The 24,129-nt window shown below is 41.0% G+C and overlaps 1 protein-coding gene across 2 annotated transcripts in view; it reads right to left on the bottom strand.

Annotated features, from left to right (window-relative positions):
• The window catches only part of CCDC126 (coiled-coil domain containing 126), a 46,352-nt gene extending 24,992 nt beyond the window's left edge, over positions 1-21,360 (bottom strand). For both annotated transcript variants that reach the window (XM_030201887.1, XM_030201896.1), the window contains exons 1-4: positions 21,263-21,360; positions 11,276-11,633; positions 10,956-11,077; positions 4,790-5,200 (exon numbers count right to left, since the gene is read on the bottom strand). In XM_030201887.1, the coding sequence (XP_030057747.1) occupies positions 4,790-5,027 (238 nt within the window). In that variant the 5' untranslated portion in view covers positions 5,028-5,200; positions 10,956-11,077; positions 11,276-11,633; positions 21,263-21,360. The remainder of the gene's footprint in view (positions 1-4,789; positions 5,201-10,955; positions 11,078-11,275; positions 11,634-21,262) is intronic.
• Between the last annotated feature and the right edge of the window lie 2,769 nt (positions 21,361-24,129).

Here is a 24,129-nt window from a genome sequence, read left to right as displayed (position 1 = left end):
TACGTAAAACTGAGTATTGTATCTTCTGTTGGCCTCTTTCACATCGGGTAAATGAACCCCAGCACCCCAGTCTACAATGTCACAGGACAGGATTGGGTAAACCAGGACTGGAGGTGCTGTTCCCCTACGCAAGGTAGTTTTGCCTGGGGTATCCTCTCCTATGTCTTCGGTCTCCAATGATAGGGTCACTAACACTTTTCCTGCAGCACTACCATCTGTATAAAGGGGTTGATGTTGGAGCTTCTACTTTCTTGGTTGATGTAACTTTAAAAGGAAGTATGGACTACTATCACTAGGATGGAAACTAGTCTTCATGGAATTTTAGCTCAGCTCTGTAAGTTCACTGAGGACTCATCAGTAAAGTTCAAGGAAAATTTTGTAAGATGGCAGATCAGTGTTTTTACCAATTCCAAAAATAATGTTTTGCTTTAACACCAGCTGGAAAGAACATGAGAGTAAATTCTTTAGTTCTTATAATTTTAACAACTGAAGCCTCAACTGCTCAGGGAGAGTCAACTGTTGGGCGGTCATAGAAAGTGCAGCTTGAAAATTTTGAACAAGAATTATAAAGGACTGCCATTAAAGAGTGGTTACAGAAGGTCGTCATTTACTTTGAAAGTTGAAGATAAGTGACACTTGATTTTCATTCCTAGTGCAAATTAGATGAAATGTTCTGAAGTTTTTTTTTCTTATTTTCCGCACTAGTTTGGGGAAGCACATGTGAAGTGAGTGTGGTTTTTTTGTGCTAGTTTTGGTGTAACTGGTTTTTGAAGTAGTGTTTTTTTTCTCCTTCGGAAGTTTTTTCACTGCTGGTTTTCACCGAGACCAGTGATAAGAGCCAAGTAAAAGGTTTGGTAAAAAGTCTCTGACTCTCCCCAGGCAGTTGAGGCTTCAACTGTTAAAATTATAAGAACTAAAGAGTTTACTTACATGTTCTTTCCCAGCTGGTGTGAAAGCAAAATGTTTTTTTGGAATTGGTATTTGTGCATGTGTTTTGCTATCCATATATTTTTTTTTCTAAGTTGGATCAGTATTTTACTAATGCTGAAGTTCAGTCTGTAAAATTCAAACAGCAATGGCTACTGTTGCAAATGATCATTTAAATTTGCGTATGAGATTGGAAGCGATGGAGAATTTATCTACAGCTTGAAATCCTAGGATTTTGAGTTTTCCTGGCACCGATGAAATTATTTAAAATGTACCTGCAAGATGTAATGCAATTTTCCCAGGAGGATTGGCCTGCTACGGTGAGTGTTTATTATATACCCAGGAGGTACCAAGGTGGAGAATGAAGAAGGAACTTTAGACTCCATCTCCTCCCCTGACAGTTTGGAACTATCTAAGGGGGTCTTTTACTAAAGCTTAGGTCGAGATATCTGCAACAGGACCCATAGAAATAAAATGGGCACTGGTGCAAATAGCTCGACCTAAGCTTTAGTAAAAGACCCCCTAAAATTTATTGAGTTCTCACAAGATCTCATAAGCTAAGCGAGTCACACTGTTAACTTTTCAACAAAAGAACAAGAGACACAGTTCTAAAGATGTATCTCTATATATAAAAGGCACCTCCAACGTTCCAATGAAGCCTCAAGCCGGAAACTTGAGGCGCCAGAGATATCCGGTTTGGCTGGCCTGCAGTGTAGCTCCACCCTCGCGTCAAAACGCCATGACGTTGAGGGTGGCCCGGGGAAGGCACAAGGGAGGCACGAGTTCAACAAAAGCCACGCAGGGCCAGGAGTACAGAAATACGGCCGCCGTTCCGCCGCCCTCGACGAAAACCTTGCTACCGCCCGTTTCACACGCTCCCCTTCGCATCAGGTACGCGGACGGCAGCTGAAACTCTCAACGAAGGGAGGGACGGAGGGGGGGTCTGGAACTCGGGAGGGGGGGGGATAATACCTTGCTAGCGCCAGTTTCATTTGTTTCCGAAACGGGCATTTCTTACTAGTATTTTCATAAAATAAGTATTACTTTGTAGGCAGCTGGTCATGATATTTCCTGATGTAGACGGATTGATTCAGTTAAAATGGATGGCATTTCTGCCTCTTAAACCAAGGGAATTGGCTGTGGGACTTTTGTTTTTAATTTCCTTGCAAATATCTGGTTACACATGTCCCTACCTGTAACCTCCGCTCTCAAGACAAATCCCTCCTTTCAGTACCCTTCTCCACCCTCCAACTCCAGGCTCCGCCCCTTCTGTCTCGCCTCACCCCATGCCTGGAACAAACTCCCTGAGCCCATACGCCGTGCCCCCTCCCTACCCATCTTCAAATCAATGCTCAAAGCCCACCTCTTCAATGTCGCCTTCGGCACCTAACCACTACACCTCTTCTCAGGAAAACTTATCTACCCCAACTTGACATTTCATCCTTTAGATTGTAAGCTCTTCCGAGCAGGGACCGTCCTTAATTGTTAATTTGTACAGCGCTGGGTAACCCTAGTAGCGCTCTAGAAATGTTAAGTAGTAGTAGTAGTAAATAAATCAATATATTTTTCTTGAACCAAGTCAATTGGAGTGTTTCTTAGTTGATAAGACTATTTTGCAAAATTTATGTTAAAATAAAATGACCTATTTTCTGTGATGGGGACAAAAAATAAGGGTTCTAAATGATATCTACAAGTCCTTACTATAGTTTTTGTTGTTTTTTTTCTTTTTTAAGAAAACAAAGCACCTTTGAACTTATCACATTATATAGAATAGTCATTTACCCCCAGATTCTACATAGCGAGCCTAGAGATCTGCGCTGAAATCCAGGCGGATTCTATAACAACGTGCATAACTTAATTGGCTTAGCAAGCTAATTAGCTTTAATAACAGCACTTAACAAGCAGCAAGCACTAATTGGCAATAATTAGAATTTACACGCAAAACTCGCTAGAGGATAACATTGTAAATGTCACGAATGCAAGACTTGTACAAACCAGCTAGAATTGGATAGCTAGTTTGTGTATCCAATCACTAAGAAATCCTGTTTTCTAAATAGCAAGACTAATTGCACCTCTGATCATTTGCCCTTGCTTCAAAATCTGTGTTAGACAACGCAGCCTTTTAAAATACGTCTGGGAGAACACAAGAGTTGTCTTAAAAATAAGAATAGAGAAGCTTTGATAGTAGAACATTGTTTACCATTTGAACATCAATTCACTTCCTTACAAACGTGCCATTGAACAAGTTAGAAAGGGAGTGGGCAACTGTCGTAAATGTCTGTTATAAAGAGAACGTTTTTGGATCTTTAAATTACAGACGGAAGAACCCAGTGGACTGAATGCTAAGATTGACTGGAAGAGTCGGTTGTGATTAGTTGCAATAAAGGTGTTTCCTTGAAGCCGAGTCATAGGATGATGTCACTTCTGGGTAATTTGAAAATAAAGCGTACCGCAGCCATGTTTTGAGGTCCAACAACGCTGTAAGCAGACAATGCAACTAGAAGCTGGCAAGTACTGTTTTTAATTTATATAATAAAGAATGAGTCTTTCATGGCATTGTTCATGGTTTATGAAAGTTCACATTAGTTCATGACACTAATTTATTATATCACTTTATTTTATGATTTTTTACAAGCACTATCAGCACTTTGACACAGCCCGCCCAGCGAAACTCTGGGCACAGTCGGTGCAAGAGGAATAAGAGAGCCGCATGATTAAGTTTTGCATTTGTGAAGATTGTATTGTGCCATTTAGTGTATTGGATCCATGAAAGTTCAATTATTTTCACTGAAGCTTTAACAAATTCTTACTCTGGGTTTTTTTTTATGCCTGTGAAGTAACTTTACCCTGTTAATCCTACCATAGTTCCTTCCGTTGTTTGGAAGTGTACTTCAGTGAACTTACAGATATTCTAAGTTTTGAGAGCTATTATATAAGAGAAAATGTATGCACAATCTTTACAAAACTCTATCTCTTTCGTCCTCTAAGAACATTTTAAACTTTGGTTAGTAGAGTGTCATATTATACTATAATTTAAATATATATATATTTTGCAGCTAGTTTACACACATTCCTAAGAATTTCTGCTCTTCTAAGCAGCTACGGCCCTTGTAAAATCTTATTCTGATTAATTAATTCCAAATTGAATAATCAGTGAATCTATTTTTCAAGCCCTTAGAACAGGAACCAGCAACCTGTGGCTCTCCCTGTGCCTAAGTGCAGTAGATTGCCAAATACTTTGTAACTGACCAGGGAAAAGGAACTGTTGACACCCCACCAATCCAATGGGATGAACTACCAATAGCAGTGCATAAATGACTGCAAGATGGAAGAGGGACAACCAGGGAATAAGGAGGAGCACATTGAAGGAAAGAACACAGCTGGCTGTAGAGTTATCTTGGAGCAGTGAATGCAGAGCTATCAGCAAGCAAGGAACTTGACAGCAAATCACACTGCTTCCCAGATGACAAACTAAACAGGAAGGTTGATAATGGGTAACTGAAATGCATCATCCAACAATTTCCTTAACTCTCTCAACCCTTTACTTTGTGAAGCAATTACAACCAACTCCTTTCTTTAAAAGATGCTGCTGCCCTCTGTTTCTTGGGAACCAGAAATATACCAGATAACAAGTTCTTGTGCAGGTATGTATTCTCTGGCTGCTAACATCTAAGCTCCACTGTTTGACTGCAGCAGAGGAAAGACAACAGGTGAAAAATATCAATAGCAAACTAGAAGAATACCAGAAATCTGCAGGCCAGGCTGCATATTTTGCTGTCAAGAATGACAAAAAAGCCCCAACAACTTAGCAGCATAGGCCATCATCTGTAATATTCCAACTGAGACAGAATATGTATCTTACCATATCCAGTCATCGAGCCTCCATTCCCACCATTGACTATGCTCTTATTCTCCTCTGCCAGTGCTTTCACATATTTTTTGCTCAAGTCCAGTATCTGTACACGTAATTCAGCACTGCTCTGATGTCTTGGATGCTGAAAAGTGTAACGTAACAACATTAAGCCCCAGATAAATCCAAATATAAGTAACATGCAGCTCAGCTTTTGGGACATAGTTTTCCTTGAAAATGTTAAAAGCATATTGTTTAAGAGGCAAAAATTAAAAAACAAAACAAAACCGCTTGCACTCTTAAGCAGTTTGGAGCCACCTCAACACAGCACTGCTGGCACAGAAGGACTTCGGTGAAAGGAAACAACCTCTGATGGGCTCACTTTGCAGGGCATTCTCCTAAAAACTGTTCATCTTGCAGATCCTGTTCAAGAAAAACAATTTTTTACTGAAAGAACAAACGTGTTCAACATCTAAGAATAGTTAATATTTTACAATCCACTACAATGCACGTGTAATAATAGTTCTAGAGAGCTACATCATGGGAGATCATACCTTTTTTTTTAACATTAGATTTTTATTAAGCGTAATACTTTTTTTTTTTTTAACATTAGATTTTTATTAAGCCTATGAAAAAGTAAACAATATAAACAGTTAGCAAATGGTGGAAAAGTCAATAGCACCACAGAAATCATCACTTCATCATATTCCAAACTCTAGACCAACGTTTCCTAACTGCTGATTCACAGACCGGTACCAGTCTCCAAACTTTTTTTTGCCAGTCCGCACAAAAGCTAACATCACCTTCCCTGACTTTCTCCTGCCCAGCAGCAGCAAAACAAAAAGCAGGCAAAGGGCCACAGTGTTCAGGTACACACTATCACAGAAATTGACATCAGAGGGGGCACAGGTCCATCAGAGATTACAGCGTGAACCTGAACACTGTGGGCTATGCCTGCTTATTGTTGTTTTGCTACTTCTGCTGGTCAGAAGCAGCAGGGGCTGCAGGTAACAGAAGATGCCAAATGGAAGCTGAATGGAAAGGGAGTGAGAAATGATGGATATTAAGAGTAGAGAGGGAAGGGGGGACAAACTGGATGGAAGGTTGGGGAAAATGCTGGATGGAAGTGGAGGAGGACAGAGTTAGTAAAAGACTGGGGAATAAAAGGAAGGGGAATGGGAGGGCTGGGAGAAAAAAGAAAGATGGAAAGCTGTAGGTAGCAGTAAAAAGAGGGAAATTAAAGACTGTATAGTAAGAATGAATAAAGAAAGGAAGAAAAATAAATGGAAGAACACAGAGGAAAAAAAACAATGTTAGAGAGGAGGTGCAGGAGGTGAAGAATACAGGAGAGAGAAATATGACAAATGGACATGAAACCCTGGCATGAAAGTTAAGAGAAGACAGAGGAAAGCAGAAATTGGGAGCAACACAATAAGAAAAATTAAATGGCCAGACAACAAAAGGCAGAAAAAAGAATTTTATTTTTGTATTTTGGATAAAGTGGTGTAGTAGCCATGTTATTCCATTCTAATTTTAAAAAAATGGAAATTTCAGAGGCCAAACCTCCTTCCACAGGTCAGGATAGTATACCATAACAGCAACATATTGTCAGTTTTTTTAAATGTTATACCTGCTATCTTCATATTTTTCATGAGTCACTGTTTTCTCTTAGTGTGCCTCTTGGGGGTTCAGTTTGATTTGACATTCTTAAAACGAAGTGTATTTTTTAAAAACATGGATTGAAAAAAATATTATCTTAATATTTTATGTTTGACTGTATATTAAAGGCATGCCTAGAGGGGGGAGGTAATAGCATATAGAGCGAGGGCTAGAAAGATGAGGGATAAGGAAATTTTACGCTTGGAGAAAGAAGTTCGCAGGCAACGAATTCGGTTCGGGAAGGATACTACGGAGGACAATAAGAAAGTATTATTAACACTGCAAAGGGAGTTGAATGAATTGCTCCACCAAAGAGCGCAGAAGTCCCAGCTGTATTACCAGCACCAACTTTTTAGGTTCGGGAATCAGGCGGGAGCTTTTATGGGACGTTTGATTCAAGGGAAAAGGGGCCCAACGAAAGTCCTGCAAGTCCGGGACCGCGGGGGACGGTTACTTCGAGAGACAAAAGACATAATGGAATGTTTTAGGAATTACTATAAAGACCTATACAAAGAGCCAACAGATATAGTGGAGGATAGTAATCTGTTCTTGGACAATCAAATCTTGCCCACAATTACGGAGGCACAGAGGGAGGCACTGAATAGTCCAATTGAGGAGGGCGAACTGATGTTGGCCCTGCAGCAAAGTAATAGTCATAAGGCCCCGGGGCCAGATGGGTTCAGCATAGCTTTCTATAAACTGTTACAGGAACAGGTCACCCCCCCCGTTGCTTAATTTGTTCAACACCATGGCTTCTTCGGGAGAAATATCTGCCACGCTCAATATGGCTAAAATAATAGTATTGTTAAAACCGGGCAAAGAGGAGTCTGATGTGGGTTCTTATAGACCCATATCGTTGTTAAACTGTGACATAAAATTATATGCAAAGATTTTGGCGAATCGCCTGGCGCGGGTACTCCCCCACTTGATAGCAGCCCCGCAGGCGGGATTCGTAAAAGGTAGAACAGCAACTAAAAACATAAGGGCTTTGTTGGCTTCATTGGAGACAGTAGAAAGACAGAGCAGGCCCTCTCTGCTGGTCAGCTTCGACGCAGAGAAGGCTTTTGATCGAGTGGTTTGGGGATTTATGTTCGCAGTGATGAGGCGGATGGGTATAGAGGGGTTGTTTGGGAATGCTGTGGGAGCCCTATACAAAAATCCACAAGCTTTCATGTGGATCAATGGGGAGCGGTCAGCGCCATTTACAATTAGAAGGGGCACGCGTCAGGGGTGCCCTTTGTCACCCTTGTTGTTTGTCTTGGCGTTAGATCCATTGATCAGAGAAATCGACATGCACCCAGAGATAGCAGGAGTTACTTGGGGTCCATCTTCGTTTAAAGTCTCCGCTTTTGCGGATGATATCTTGGTCCATCTCACTCAGCCCAAGCAGTCCTTGGAGGCATTATTACAGCTCCTGCAGGAGTATGGAGATTTTGCTGGATTTAAAATAAATTATCTAAAATCTTGGGCATTAACTGGTAATCCGAGGGTGAGGGACCTATGGGGAAATGGTTTTCCTCTGAAATGGGCTACAGAGTCCCTCCAATATTTAGGAGTGCGAATCCCCATGAAAACATCGGCCTTATATCAACTTAATGTAGCGAGCAGAATGGAGTCTCAGAGGGGGTGTTTCGAAAAATGGAAGGTCTTGCCGCTTACGTTACATGGGAGGATCCATTTATATCGCATGGCGGAGTTTCCGCGCTGGCTTTATCTATTACAGGTTCTTCCATTGTGACTAAAGGGTAAGGATATAATCATGATTAATAGGAATATCCGGAAATTTATTTGGAGGGATTCAAAGCCAAAACTTTCATTGCAGTTCCTAATGGGTCCCTGGAGGGAAGGAGGCATGGGACTTCCGGACATACGTCGTTACAATCAAGCTTGTTTGCTGCGGCACCTGGGAGATTGGCTACTAGATAGACAAGACTACACGCCCCGAACTCTTGAGCAGGATTATTTTAAGCCGTACCACTTATATTTCCTACTGCATTGCCCAAAGAAAATGCTGTATACATTGGTGGGTTGTAGTATTCTCTTGGACCCCTTAAGGGAGACTTGGCGAGAACTAAAACCGGGTATGGAGAATAGAGTATTTCATAAATGGGCGGAGGTGGGAATTACCAGGTTGGAGCATGTATTAAGCTTTAGAGGACAGATGTTAGAACTGGGAGCACTAGGGGTGGGTATAGAGCATAGTTTTATATTTGCCCATTATCAATTAGCACACTATGTTCGGGCGTTAGAGGCAGGGAAGTTGGCGGGCGGACATGGGCGTAAGGTTAGAGAGTTCTTTAGGTCTGTGCCTGGGGAGCGCTTATCGATTTCTGGGCTACAGAAGGTGCTGAGGGCCCCCGGTGTTGGGAAGGATACAGGGGTGATAACACAACGCTGGGCTACTGATCTGCGGCGACCTAACTTAATCCTGAACTTTCCGCAACTGACAGCTCGTATACCCACTTTGTCTTGTAATGCTGCTATGCGAGAGTGTCAATACCGTATACTACATAGAGCATATATGACTAAACTCCAATTATTTAGATTTGGAGGGGTCACAGATCCATTATGTTTGAAATGTGGTAGGGGAGAGAATACTTGGTTTCACTCCCTATGGGAATGTCCAAAGATTAAACTTTTTGGGGGGCAAATTATAAAATTTACAGAATCGGTGGTACAGGGCAGAGTGGTCTCTTCTCCAATGGGGTTTTTGCTAGATAGATTTGAAGTTTTCACTCAGCAAACGAGGGGGGGTAGACAATTTCTCCGTAAAGCAGGCATTATAGGGAAGAAATTGATTATGCTCATGTGGATGCAAAGGAGGCGCCGGATTATTGGCACTGGAGGAACCGATTGCATGAATTACTGTTGCAGGAGCGTAGGGTGGTGGGTTCCTCCCCGAAGAAACGAAAAGCATTTATGGAGATTTGGGAGCCATATATACAGACATTGTCGCCAAGAGCACGCAGCTTTATATTGAATCATTTTTAATTTTTTTTTTTTTTTTCTGGTTTCGAGAAGGGGTGGTGAGGGAGGGGATGAATGGGCAATGGAATTAGGGGTAATTTTAAAGGCGACATGGACAAGCTCTTATAAGATACAGAGTATTGAAGGAGATGCCCTGGCGAGAGGGCAGACCAGTAATTTGGGAGTAGCCTATAAGAATACTTTGAGGGAAGGTTGTAACAGGTATAATTTGTTTTAGGCTTCATATGGTTTGAAGGGAAAGGGAGGAGGACACAGATTTTAAGCCATATGTATAATAATGAAGTTTAGTGTTATTTGTTATAGAGTTCGATCTGTTCAGTTGGGGGGACATATATTGTGCAAATGTCAAAGGTTGGGACTAAAAACGGAGGGCGTGAGGGGAGGGATTTAATGGATAGAGTTTTGCAGACTGTAAGTAGTATATTGTTTCCCTTGATAGCACATTCAAGAATGTTCTCTTGGGTGTTTAGAAGGTGGAGTGTGATGTTAATTCTGAAATGTTATCAATAAAAATGATACCATCAAAACAGGAGAGATAGGAGAGAGGGAGAGATAAGGGGGGGGGATTTTGGAAGATGGTTAAAGATATCTATGTCTCTCAAACTGTTTTGTTTAGAGGTTCAAGTAATACTGTTTTTCATAAACACTGTTGGAACAAAACACAGTTGGGGGTGGGGGGGGAAATGTAAAAAGTTTGATGACTGTAAGCAGTGCAGTATATCTGTTGTATTACTACTGAAAGTGAGGCAATATTGTCATGAAGTCACTGTGCTGAGGTGGATTTGTACTTTTTGACTTGTCATCAATAAAAACCGTTGAAACATAAAGGCATGCCTAGTTATATTGCTGTAATCCGCCTTGACTCCAAGCAAGTGTCAACATTTGCAGCTCAGGCAGTTGCCACAAACTGTGAAGTGGAGAGAAGCGCTTTCAGCGCCATCTGGGGGAGGTCTTCAGCTGGCGGGGGCTTGAGATCCCCACCAGCTCAGGTATATTCTTATTTTGAGGGGGGGTGGGGGGGGGGGGGGGGGAGAAGAATTCAAAATCTGCTGATTTCCACCTCCTGAGATGCTGGATCAGGAAAACAAGCCAAATAGGTACCCTCAAACGAGACTCAGGATAAAACTGGCGCAGGAGTAGAAAACTCCAAAAGGATAGATAAAGCTCAACTGAAACTAGTTATAAACCACGTTAGGCGCAGGGCTGTTAGCCCGTCATCCATCCACTTGGGATACAGAAAACATACGGAACATTCTGTGCTGCATAATACCCTTAAGGAGTGAATCACAAGAACCATTTTTTCCTCTCTCTCCATCCGCTGGTAGAGCGACACAACCGATTAGTCTGGACTGGTCCGATAGGATACTATGGAAGGGCATAGTTTTTGCATACAGAAGTGCCTTCTCTTTCAGGGCTGGACTAAATTCTAGTTAAGTCAGAAATTCTTGAGGTGACAATACTAGGAGAGAAAAAACCAGACTAAACAACATGGTATTCAGCTGCCACCCCAGAACCTGGTCCAAATATGTACCTGTATTTTGATCTTGATTCACAATCTTTTAAACCTCGTGATGGACTGTGAGATCCTGACCTGCTCTCAAATTTTACACAAGCAGGGCTCCCAGATGGGGATTTGGGCTGAGGGTGGGATGCCTAACAAAGAAAACAGTATTACAAACAGTACTTGTGATATAAATGCCTAATACCTTACATTTTAAAAACAATTTTTATTTTACTGATTGCTCCTGAAAAAAAATGGTTAGGAACACATTACCTAGTTCAAGTTGGTTATTAAGTAATACAGCAAATTAATCTCTAACTTGATCATACAAACACCGAAACAAACCATACATTTACTTAACCTAGGACCCATTCTTCCAGATTCTTTTAATCCTGCTTCACTTTTGCTTTTTTTTTTTTATACTTAATTCAATTTCATTTTTCTTAGTTCTTGAATTCTTCCACAATTCAAATTCATTGAATCCTTAAAAACATTTATGGGCTGTTCAATTTTTCCCCCATTCAATTTTAATTTTATGATCTTCAATACTTTCCATTAGCCGCCTTTCATCTTTATTTATCTTCCACATTCTTGGAAATAATGCTTCAACATCTTCATGAACATTAACCTTGATGGAAAAAGTATTTAAGCATGTGGGGATAATATTCTGTTGGTCTTCAGAATTTTATCTGTGAAAGTAGGAATAGCCTGCAGGAGAAATGCAAAAGATATTTATATATCTTTTTACAAATATTTATTAGGATTTATTTAACGCCTTTTTGAAGGAATTCACTCAAGGCAGTGTACAGTAAGAATAAATCAAACATCAGCAATATATAATTGCAGCACTAAAAATATTCAAATAACAATACAAAGTATGGTATAATATACTACTTACAATGTCAACACAATACGTAATAACACATTTTCATAGACAGCGTTGGGTATAAGCAAAGATGGAACATATAGATAGGTAGGAGAGAGTAAGAGGAGTTAGAAAATAAGGGGTCTAATTTAAAGAAAGTTGTATATGAGGTCAGAGAGATGATTAAATACTATGTATCATAATTTACATTTCCATCTTCTAAAACAAAAACTACTTTGCCTTTATTAATATCTTGTGTAAAAAGTTCCAAAGCTAGTTTTGAAATCTTTTGTGAAATTCTATAAATGCTCAAAATGTGTCACCCTACGCTACTTAGAACAAAACAGGCATGTCTGGGTTCCACCAGGTTGTTGTTTTTTTTTAATGTTTTAACTTTTTATTGAAATCAACATTATAAAAGTTAGAGCTTCGTTGTACAAGTGATTTCAGTGTTACAGATAATAAAATCATCAATAAAAAGTAAATTGGTTGTACCAACATAGATCAAACAAACCTTATTGTTCTCAATTATTTGTATTTTAACCCCTCCCCTCCCCCATCCTCTACAGACCTTCCCACCACAACCTCACTAAACCCCACCCTCCCCCCTCCTACCCCTACTTCGTTCCACCAGTTTTTTTTACTTTTCTTACACAGAACTAAAAATTGCCCCTTCCAATTTTTTAAGCCAACTTCAAAACTAGAACTTAAAAGAAATCCATCTCAAAAAAGCAAATGCTTTATTGATGTAAAAAAAACAAACATACCATATGTGGGCACATCAAAAGCAATATTTAAAAATATATTCAAGGGAGACCAAATATCCATTCAGAATTCACAACTGAGGTTCAAATCCAGGTATCAAACCAGTGAATCAGCACTTAAGCTATATGGAAACTACAACTCAACTAGAGATACTGAAGGTACTCTGCATGGTCAAATATTTAATTTCATGAATAAGTTAAAGCTAACAATTGAAATTCATAAGTAAAACCCCATTAGAGGCCACAGCAAAAGCTTGAGAAAAATAAAGAGAAAATCTTTCCAATTAGCTTATTCTGCAATTATCAGACATCTTATGTTTTTATTATTCTCTTCAAAGAATCCCATTAGTATTCCTTGTGACCTTGGGCAAGTCACTTCAGCTTAAACTGCCTTAGGACTAAAACAGGTGTAAACAACTTTAATGAAAGCCCCATTATTCTCAATGATGCCAGTTTACTAAGTACATAATATACATTAACACATTAATGTGCTTTAATGAACACTGCAATCTAAGGGCTAGATTTATTAAACCATATAGCAGTGCTTCTCAACACAGTCCTCGGGGCACACCCAACCAGTCAAATTTTCAGCATATACACAATGAATATGCATGAAATAGATCTGCATGCATTGCCTCCATTGTATGCAATCTAGAACATGCATATTCATTGTGGATATCCTGAAAACGTGACTGCTGGATGTACCCCAAGGACTAGGTTGAGAAGCACTGCCATATAGGGACAGGGAAATAACCTACTTGACCTGTGTATAACTCACTTTGCGCTACCAATGAAAAGGCATGAGCTAAATTCTGATCAAAATGCTGTGATTTATGAGTTGTATTAATGTTATAAACAGAAGATAAAACATTAAAAATATTTAATTATCGCCTTTTGGCAAGAATTAAATACTGGGTGCAGAGAGCTGCGACCTGATGACAGGCTTGAACTTGAGTGGCAAGGGCAACAAGAGTGTCTGCCCTCAGCACAGGGAGAAAAGGTCGAGCCCACTGTATCTAGCAGGTCTCCAATGAACTCCAATTACTGGACAGAGAGCAGATGGGACTTGGAGTAGTTTAAAATTAATCCTAGTATCTCTAACACCCAAATAGTCTTTTCCATGGACTCCTGACCACCGTCCATCAACGTGATCTTCACCAGCCAATCGTCCAGATAGGGGAACATATAGACTCCCAGTCTGTGTAGGAACACTGTGACTACTGCAAGACACTTGGTGAAGACCCTTGGAGAAAACACAAGACTGAAAGACAACAAGCAGTACTGGAAATTATGTGTCTCCAGCCGAAATCGGAGATACTTCCTATGAGCTGGAAGTATCAGGATGCGAGTGTAAGCATCCTTTAAGTCCAGAGAGCATAGGCAATCATTTTCCTGAATCATAGGAAGGGTGCCCAGGGAAACCATCCTGAACTTTTCTTTGACCAGGAATTTGTTCAGGGCCCTTAGGTCTAGGATCTCTCCCCCCCCCCCCCGGTCATTTTTCGCACCAGGAAGTACCTGGAATAGAATTCCTTCTCTTCTTCCCCTGGTGGAACAGTTTCAACCAATGGGACTTTAGAAGGGCAGAGAGTTCCACTGCAAGTACCTGCTTGTGCGGAGAGCTGATCTGCTCTTGGTGGACAATCTGGTGGTCTCTGATGCTAATGCAGGGTGTAATCGAGACAGACTATTCGAAGAACCCACTGGTCGAAGGTTACAAGGGGCCACCTCTGAAAAAACTCTGCCTCCCTCAGACCGGTAAGTTGCCTAGGATGGTTACTTTTACTGCGGCTATGCTCTGCTGGAGCCCATCAAAAGCTCGTCCCCTGCTTTGACTGGAAAGCTGTCTGGGCTTTGGGCACATGTTGTTGACGAGAACGAGCATGCTGAGGCTGAGCCTGATGAGAAGGTGTGTGAGTAGTAGGGATCCCTCTTTGACTTGCCTAAAAAAACACCTGGATAAGGCGGTAGTTGCAGAAGGCGTCCAGCTGGAGACAGCATCGATGGTATCAATGTGTTTCTTGATGAGGTCAGCAACCTCCTCCACCTTCTCTCCAAAAAGATTATCCCCCCAGCACATAACGTCCACTGATCTCTGCTGGACCACCAGATCCAAGTCAGAGACATGCAGCCAAGAGAGTCTGTACATCGTTATACTTTGAGAAGATATCCTGGATGCCACATCAAGTGTAGTAGGCGCCCCTGGCCAAAAACGTACGACATGTCTTCTGCTACTTGACCAGCTGCCAAAGTGAATTGGAATCAGCCTACTCCGGTGGGAGAGAATCTACCAAATCAGACATACTGCAAACCAAAGACCGCATGTGAAGGCTCGTGTAGAGCTGGTACAACTGGATACGGGACATGAACATCATTTCCTGGTGGTAGAATCTGCGCTGGAAAGAGCCAGGATTTCTAGGAACTATGCTTCGGCACCCGCTGGCAGAGAAGTTAGAACCCTGGAATCTTTTGGACAAGATGTTTGCAGGCGCAAACACCCCAGACGCCAATGCATTCTGCTATAAGAGCCCCGCCAAATGTTCAGGGAGCAATGCCTGGAGGCACCCATTGAGGGCCAACATCGGGAAAGGTTGGGGCATTGGTGTGGAGACAGGCTGCTGAACTTGAATGGTCGAAGCGGGTGCCTGGTCCTGGCTGCCTGGAGACCCACACATCGGTACCTCCTGTATGGAGGAGGCCGGTCCTCCCGGTGCAGACACTTTTTGAGTACCAGGACATCCCTTGGTGTCCCAGAGCTCCCAGCACCATGTGTCGAGGGCAATCTACGCCAAAGCTTCTTGCAATGCCGGGCATCAGCGCCCCATGGTGCTGACGAGGATGCTAAATCCTCACAGGGTTGGGTCCGACTCTGACCGGTCCCAGAGGGGCCTGCACGGCGGCCGGTGTTGAAGTAGGTGGAGACCACTCGATATACGATAAAATGGGTCCCTTGGATGTACCGCTGGTATGAAGACTGATTGGGGTCTTTTCTTGTCTTTGAGGAGGCTGCTGAGAAGCAAGCCTCAGAAAACACAAAACAAACCAACAAAATAAAACCTACGGCAATCCCAATCCCCAAATCTGGTCCAGGAGTTCAGTCTTGCTTATCAGAGTGGCTCCCAGTAATTCTTTAGTAGAAATAGTTCTGCAGTAGTGCACAATACATGTCTGTTTGTCCTATTATCCACAAAAAAAGAGAAGGCACACTTCACCCTTCCCGATAAAGCCCTTTGATAATCAGTTTGTTTAAAGTTTGTCCTTCAAAAGGGCTGGAAAATTCAGAGAACTTTAAACGTCCACCTCCTCTGAGTACAGTCTTATCTCCAAAATATAGCACAAAAATGGAACAAACACATCTACTACTTGTCAGTTTAAAGTTCATTTCACAGTTCAAATAGTTAATAGCTTTTTACACTTTGACAGTCAGCCCCTCCCTCTTACTGGTAATAGCCGACACCGGTCCTCCCCCAGGGATTGTGCGAATGAGTCCTTCCAGCCACTAAAACTCCCAGCTGGTTTCATTCACTCTCTGGAGATACCTCCATTCTCTCCTCTTCAGGAACCATTGTCTCTGGGACAGTCTGAGACACTACCTGATCAGTCCACTCCATCTCCGTCCCTTCACTTATATTTCCTCTTTCTTATTTACCCATGGTAGCTCTTCCCCTTCTTAGCTGCAGCCCATGTCCGTATTATACTGTCTAGTCAGCCAGAGAGCCTGGGCTAATTTGGGATCCTGGGCTGTCTGTAGGGATTGCCTCTGAAATTGCCAGGTCCCTTCCCTTTCTCTGGCCGTACTGGGTTTTCCACCTCTTTCAAGAATCTATGCTATGGCCGGGGGTAATACAGGTTAGAACTTTCCCTGCTCTACCTGTCACCTTTAGGCAGCGCCCATGAGTCATTACAACAGTAACTTCCAGTATCTAAGGGCCTCACAGCCATGCGGACCCCCCCCCCCCCCCCCCCCCCCCGACACAGATGCCGATGTCAAGGCTTCAGACCTAGCTCCAAAAGGTTTCTCTTGTTGAGCCTCTCTGGCTAATTGGGTTCTTTTCTTCATATGAAGACAAAGAACACAGAAGGGGTATGTCTTTAAGAATGCGTGTCTTTTCCAGATGATCCTACTGCACCGGCTACAACGCTTAAAGCCACTGGGAACCTTCAATGACATGGCAGAAAAAACAGGCATGGCTAAATCAAGAGTTGATGGTGCTATAAAAGAAAAAAAAAGGGAGGCAAAGCACCAGAAAGGAGCTCAGGCTTGAGTGCAACCTACCTTAATTGTTCTGTTTACCCGTCTTATCTAGATTGTAAGCTCTTTGAGCAGGGACTGTCTTCTATGTATGGTGTACAGCACTGCATATGCCTTGTGGCGCTATAGAAATGATAAGTAGATAGATAGATTTAAACAAAAAAAATCAGAACAAGGGCAAAAAGAACCTAAACTGTAAGGGAAAGAGAAAAACAGGAAACCCTAAAGAAAAAATAGGGCAAAATAAAAGAAAAATAAGATGAGAAGGCACAAAAAAATATTCGCTCTTAAGCCAAAACCAAACCGAGCTGTGAGGAGCAGTCACAGATGTTATCCTCTCCTTACCGTGGAAAAAAAAGGAGAACTGACGGTCCTGCGCTCTCACGGCGGGGGGAAAGGCACTCGCATATGTGCAGTGGAAGCATAGCATGATACTCTTAAAGCTATACTAAGCTTTTTCAAGTTCCAGACCAGGAAACGAATTATCTACATATGAGAATTATTGGCCTGCTTTTCCTCGGAGAATCATTGCCTCATTTGGAGGCTGGTTATAGGGACTCCCTGTATTCGTGTGGCGATATTTTCACCTAGTAAACAGCCACCAAAACAGACATGTGCTCAACAATCAGAGTTATTATACAAAAGTACAAAGATATTTTTTAAACATCAGGTTGAAACCTGGGAGCATTTAATGTTTTTTTCTTCCTGTGCATACATCAAAAGAAAAAGATGGTATGTGGGAACTTGCTCCTTTTGTTTGTAGAATGCAGTGGTATATTATAAAATGCACTTGCTTTTTTTATTACTACTATTTCAGAGAGGTATTGAATAAAGAGGGAAGAGCTTCCTTCATGCAAAAGTTCTGTCCAGAGTCAGTCTAAATGTGCCAGCATCGTCCAGTTCAAATTGAAAGGCCAATATATTGAAATAGCAGGGATATTCACATATAACACAGTGCTTCAAGGACCCAATGCTGGGTACTTGAAATAATGCATTAAACATTGCCCAGTTCTGCATACTATTAGCCACCAAGTTTATACAAAATTAGGGGCCCTTTTACTAAAGCTTAGCATGCTCTAAATGCTAAGAAGCCCATTTTAAACCTATTAGCCTCTTAGCATTTAGAGTGCGTTAAGCTTTAGTAATAGGGCCCCTTAATTATGTTCAGTGGAAAATAGATCTGTTGGCTTAGGCTGCCTGCTATGTGAATATTCCATTATTCTTTCATTATTGCTATCAAGTATTACATATTATGGACATTTGCGTTAGACTTTGTTTTAATTTGCTTATCCAGACCTTAAGTGCATATGGTATTGCTTTTTAAACCCAAAAGCAAATCCTACAGTTGGTTGAACAAGTAGGTATAAATTGTGTTGTTTCTGACTTTGCCTGTTTTGGACTACTTTGGGTCCTACTGATCTGTACAACTGCTGTCAAGAATTTTGGAAGATGGAAATGAGGAAATAAAAATTAAGTTTTGGATGTACTCGGTAGAAACTGTTATTTACTTTTGTAGTGTGTGTATAGATGCCTGCTCTGGTTTGTACATGTGATAAAAGTTTGAATGTTTATACATCTGGCTATGATTTCTTGTATATTCCTTCCTATACTAGGCCTGTAATATGGCCCTGCTAGCCCTCAGTTTTGAACATACGGCATCATTAAAGGACTTAAAATGCCCAGTTAGGTATATATGCTAATCTCAACTTTGTTAAATGTTTCAGATGTATCTATCTACTTGCTCCCATGAGGTTTCTGAATTCTATTATTCTGTCTCACTGTATTTTCAAATATAAGCCACATTGAACCTGAGTTTGCTTCGGATGACATGGGATATAATTGTCAAAAAACAAAAAATGCTTCGGATGACATGGGATATAATTGTCAAAAAAAAAATCCTTTATCCTCCACTTTTTAACGACTGCCTATCCAGGAAGATGGTGATGGCACAAGGAAAGCAAGTTTGGACCAGTGAACACTAACTCAAAATAACCTTTTCCTCCGCTGGGCTCTTGTATTGAAAATGCAACCATACCATTTAGTTACATTTAAAGAAATGAGAGATCTGCATGAAACAAAATATTTTTTTACTTTGACTTATAAAACCACTTATCCCCGAAACATGCTCTAAACAGGATAATCCATTTGTGTATCTAAAATGTAAACTTTCATGTGCCCCAATAAGAGTTTAATTTTACTTCCATTTAATTACAATATATTCCATCTTTATAACATTAGGCTTCCTAAGGCAGATTACAACAGTTAAGATGAACCAGGATATCCTCACTTAAATCTGACCATGTATTAGTGTATTCTATAGAACAGTGTAGAAAAATGAGCACAAAATACAGAGTTTATTACTGCTGTTTCTACCAGCTACAATCATTTTTAAACTGAGATGGACCATACATAGGCAGTTCATTATTTCTAATCTTTTGCTATTGTATTCAATAGTTTGCTGGCTTCAGTCCACATAATGGGCTAAATAGGCTCATGCCGCCTCCTATTCTCAATCTAACTTTGTGGCGATCACTCCTGCCCTGAATACACCCTAGACCTCCAGATATTGAAGACAGGCCTGAGAGAAGGAGGGGGGGGGGGTAAGGAAGATAAACAGGGCAAAGCACATATTTTCAGCATCTACCAGAAACCCTGTTTCGCACAAAACTGAAACCATGGCCACCACAGCCTTTCGGCCGAAACCAGGCAAAAAAAGGATTCTGGTCCAGTTTCAGCACTATAACCAAAACCAAAATTCAGGTTGGCCTGTATTTCAAACAAGTCAGTAATCCACATTAATAGTTTTAAAGATCTATTTATGGAGCAGAAATAATACCAAACAATAAAGAAAGGTCTGCACAAAATTAATGGCAGTTAGTTGTTCACTTAGGTACAACAGAAAAATGGTGTATGCCCACCAAGACCAATGACTAAAAGATAGAACCAAATCAAAAGGGTATTTTACAAAGGCGCACTAGCGGTTTTAGTGCATGCTAAACACTAGAAACACCCATAGAAATACATGGGCATCTCTAATTTTCAGCTCATGCTTATTTTTAGTGCACACTAAAAACACTAGTGCACCTTTGTTTTAAACAAAAAAAAAAAAACCTAGTGTGGACACCTGTTAAGCTTCATAGACTAGATCCTACATACATAGCATCTTGCTGATCCTATAAGCAGCATTGAGGAAACTCTGGTACATAAATGACTGCCCTAATGTTTGAAGTTTTGGGCAGCAGGTCTGGACTTTCATACAACCACTACTACATAGCTCCCTTTGTCGTATGAAGGAGTCCTGTATAATACATGACTCATGATAGAATATCTCTGCCGCCCAGACTTGCTCGATATTGATACTGACTACCGTAGCTCTACAATCAATACTGCAACCTTGGCAGAATTTCTCTTTATTGAACTTTCAGTTCTGGTGGAATATGATCTACCTGATTTCTAAGTATGAGGCACACATGGCAGAGAAGACTGGAAAGATGGCTAAATATAAGTTCACCTGGTCCCCTATTCAAGACTTATGCCCACAACTACTGACAACTCCCTACCTAACCCTGATGCTGGCAAATCCTGCCCCTGGAAGTGAATTTTGTTGCAATGTGCTATTTTCGCTCTGCTTAGTGCTGACTACAGGGTGGGAACAGGGGGAGGGGAGGTTTTCTGGAGCATCTTATGGACAGGCATCATCCCATTGTCTTTCTAGAAAATTCCTTCTGGTGTACTTACGTTGCATAGGGTGGTATTCCATAGTTATGTTAAACAAATTTTCAATAAGTTTTGAGGAAAAAAAAGATAGAACCAATCCAATACCCTTTCAAAATGGATGCTCTCAAAAGCATATTTTTCAGGCATGTCAACTAATCCTCGTTTTTGGCTAGTGTGGGAAGAGGTGTTACTTGCCGAAATGATACTTAAAATCTAAAATCATATATATGATTTTAGATTTTAAGTATCATTTCGGCAAGTAACACCTCTTCCCACACTAGCCAAAAACGAGGATTAGTTGACATGCCTGAAAAATATGCTTTTGAGAGCATCCATTTTGTACTAGAAAGGGTATTGGATTGGTTCTATCTTTTTTTTCCTCAAAACTTATTGAAAATTTGTTTAACATAACTATGGAATACCACCCTATGCAACGTAAGTACACCAGAAGGAATTTTCTATAAGCGGCAAAATGGGATGAGCCACGGCCCCACCAATATTTTCCCCAACACTACGTCAGCAACTAGAGAGCTTAAGTACGGGAATGAAGATTGTTTTGTTCGTTACCTGCAACCAAAATTATGTTCCAAAAGATATTAAATCACACGTAGTCGGATGCACTCACACGCATTCGGGGGTGCGATTTCTCCTCCCCATTACCTGCCATTTCTCTACACTTTCCTCCTTATCCGCGATCCGGCACTTCTCCCTCAAACAACCTCCCCCCGTCAACTCATACCTTAAGTAGCCCACCAACAATCCCACAGCTTTTCTTCTCCAATGCCCTGTCCCTTAAGTCACAACTCTCGCTAAGGCATCCTTCTTGCCGGAAACAGGAAGATGCGTCACAGGAAAACGGGACGCTAAAAAAAGGGGTTAGATATCTAGGCTCCTTGGGTACTGTCTGTCTCCTCCAAGGAGGTTAGATTGAGAACAGGAGCCGGTACGAGGCTATCGGGTTGAAGCCAACAGCGGAGCTTGCTGTTAGTAGGCGGAGTCACTGGGTCACCCAAAACAATAGCAAACGCTATTGGAAATAATAGTAAAGATTATTAGAAATAACGGACTGCCTACAATGTCACTAACAATTATTGTAGCTGATGGAAACAGCACTAATGAAGGCTGTATTTTGTGCTCATTTTCTACACTGTTCTGTTCAATACAGTACATGGCCAAATTTCAATGAGGATGTCCTGTTTACTGATGGGTTCATGTTAACTATTGTTGTAATCTGCCTTGGGAAGCCTGCTGTTATAAAGATTGGAAGTAAAATTACATTTTCCTTTCCTTGGGGCACATGGATCACATCTTCACCTCAACTCTTTTATAAATGGTTTATTCTCATTTGAGCATTGTTGGAAATAAATAAAGGTATTGTGTTTCCATATAACAGTGTAAATGTATAACTCAGGCTCTAACTAGCACCTTTGTAACAAAAAGAAGTTTTCTGTAAGAAGCAGGAACAGGAGAAGGGGGAGGTAGGGGATGTGAACAACTTTAGTCATGCCCCAGACCTGAAATAAACTGTTGCATGAGGCAAGGTCAGAAGGCGGCGGGGGGGGGGGGGGGAAATAGACATCTGCAAGATAACTATGAACAAAGAAACTACAGAGAGAAAGTTAGAAAGGAGAAAGGGAGTGAGAAGTCCCAGCTGCTGTTAACAGAACACTAGCTGACGGGCAGGTGACCGTTGGCCAATGAGAAAAATTTAGGGACAGACACTTAAATGTAACTATAAAAGCTGTGGAATCTTAAAGGTGTGTGTGTGTGTGTATGCAAGCTTGCAGTTTAGAGCTTGCAAGGATGACTTTTGAATAATAAATTGCTTAATTAAGCTTTGGTTCATCAATCTGATTTTATGAGTCCTATTTTTGTACAGGTTCTCAGGTTATCTGGGGGCTATTTATAACAAGCACGGTTCAGGAACAAATGGTTTTCATAAATCAAAATAATAAAAATAAATATTTTTTTCATGCAGATCTCTCATTTGTTTAAACATAACTAAATGGGCTATAAGCCCCTAATGCAGTCCATTGGTTTTCTTATATTTTAGTCTTGTGATGACTTATACCGTGCCAAAACTGGAAATACAGTGAGACAGAATAATAGAATTCAGCAACATCCAAAACTTATTTTTTGTTTTAATCATCTTTATTCAAAGCACAACACGTTAGTTGATAAGCTTCATACAGAACAAGAAAAAAACAGTGAACCGTCCAACATGGCACAATAAAAACTTTTACTAAACTCATGCTGACTCATTTCCCCTCCACCAGATTTGTTCCTGTCATTTAACTCCAACTCTTATACTGCTGCTTTCCCTTAGTCATCATTATTTCCAGGACGCATCTATATACATTATTTAATATCTCTTTTATAAATAGTAGTAATAAACAATATTAAGTGCATTTTACAATATCCCACTGCATTCCAAAAACAAGAGGAGTACATTCCCACAAACCATCTTTCTATTTTGATCTATTCTAGGCACAGAAAAAAAAAAAGATTTTAAATGCTTCCAGGTTTCAACCTAGGTTTGAACCTGGGGCAATGGAGGGTTAAGTGACTTGCCCAAGGTCACAACGAGCTGCAGTGGGAATTAAACCCAGGTTGCCAGGATCAAAACCCACTGTACTAACCGTTAGGCTATGCCTCCAGGTACAACAAAATTAGATTGTGAGCCCTCTAGGGAAAGAACAAGTACCTGCATATAATGTGTACAGCACTGCGTATGTCTAGTATCGTATTATAAATGATTAATAATAGTAGTACTAGTTTCAACCTAATTCATGTGTGAAGTGGGATATAAATGTCATAAGTAAATAGACAGAAACTCTATGTTGAGCACCTGATTTTCATAATATGATGTCTGTTTTAGAAGCTTTACCAGGAGAAAAAAATGTCTGCATGCTAGGGAGTCTGTATAACCAGCCCCTACAAATGACACACTGATTACGGCTTTTTTTTAGTCAATATTTTTATTGATTTTGTAATAAAGAGAGAACATTAATAACAACAATTGTACTACAATATGATATTTAAATTGAGTTAAAATAAAATAACAAAAACAGCAGACACAAGAGTAATCCAGGCACAGGCAGAGTCAGCAACAAAGAACAAAGTAGAGAAGAAGCACACTACTGAGCAAGTAACACCTATCAAAGTAGAAGCCGAAGCAAGGAGTCTAGGGAAAGCTCAGCTGATAAAGTGATGGCATCTGACATCAGCATGGAGAAGGGGCACAGCCACAGGACAAGAGCAGGGGAAGGAGGAACCGGAAGACCAATAGGAGAGAAGCAAGGGAAGCCAGGCAGAGGAAGAGCAGACCCAGGTGGGTGGAAGCAAAGCAATCAAGGAGCCTGTAGCCAGAGAAGAACTACACACACATGACTCAGGGCTGTGCCAGTCAAGTGTGCCTGTCGACGGGACCCTGCGCAGCCTGAGGACGCCGCTGGCATTGAGGTAGGGGTTATGGCAACCACTAATTAACATCTAAGACTTGACACAGACTGTGTTTCAGCCTATTAGGCCTGCATCAGGAGTCTTCCCTTGATGTTAAACAGAATGATCTGTCTGGTGTCAGATTCAGCCCTATTTCATTCTGAT

This window comes from Microcaecilia unicolor, chromosome 1, assembly GCF_901765095.1.
Source record: "Microcaecilia unicolor chromosome 1, aMicUni1.1, whole genome shotgun sequence".
Lineage (NCBI taxonomy): Eukaryota > Metazoa > Chordata > Amphibia > Gymnophiona > Siphonopidae > Microcaecilia > Microcaecilia unicolor.
Note: the sequence above shows the minus strand (reverse complement) of the source record. Positions and strands in the feature narration are given on the sequence as shown.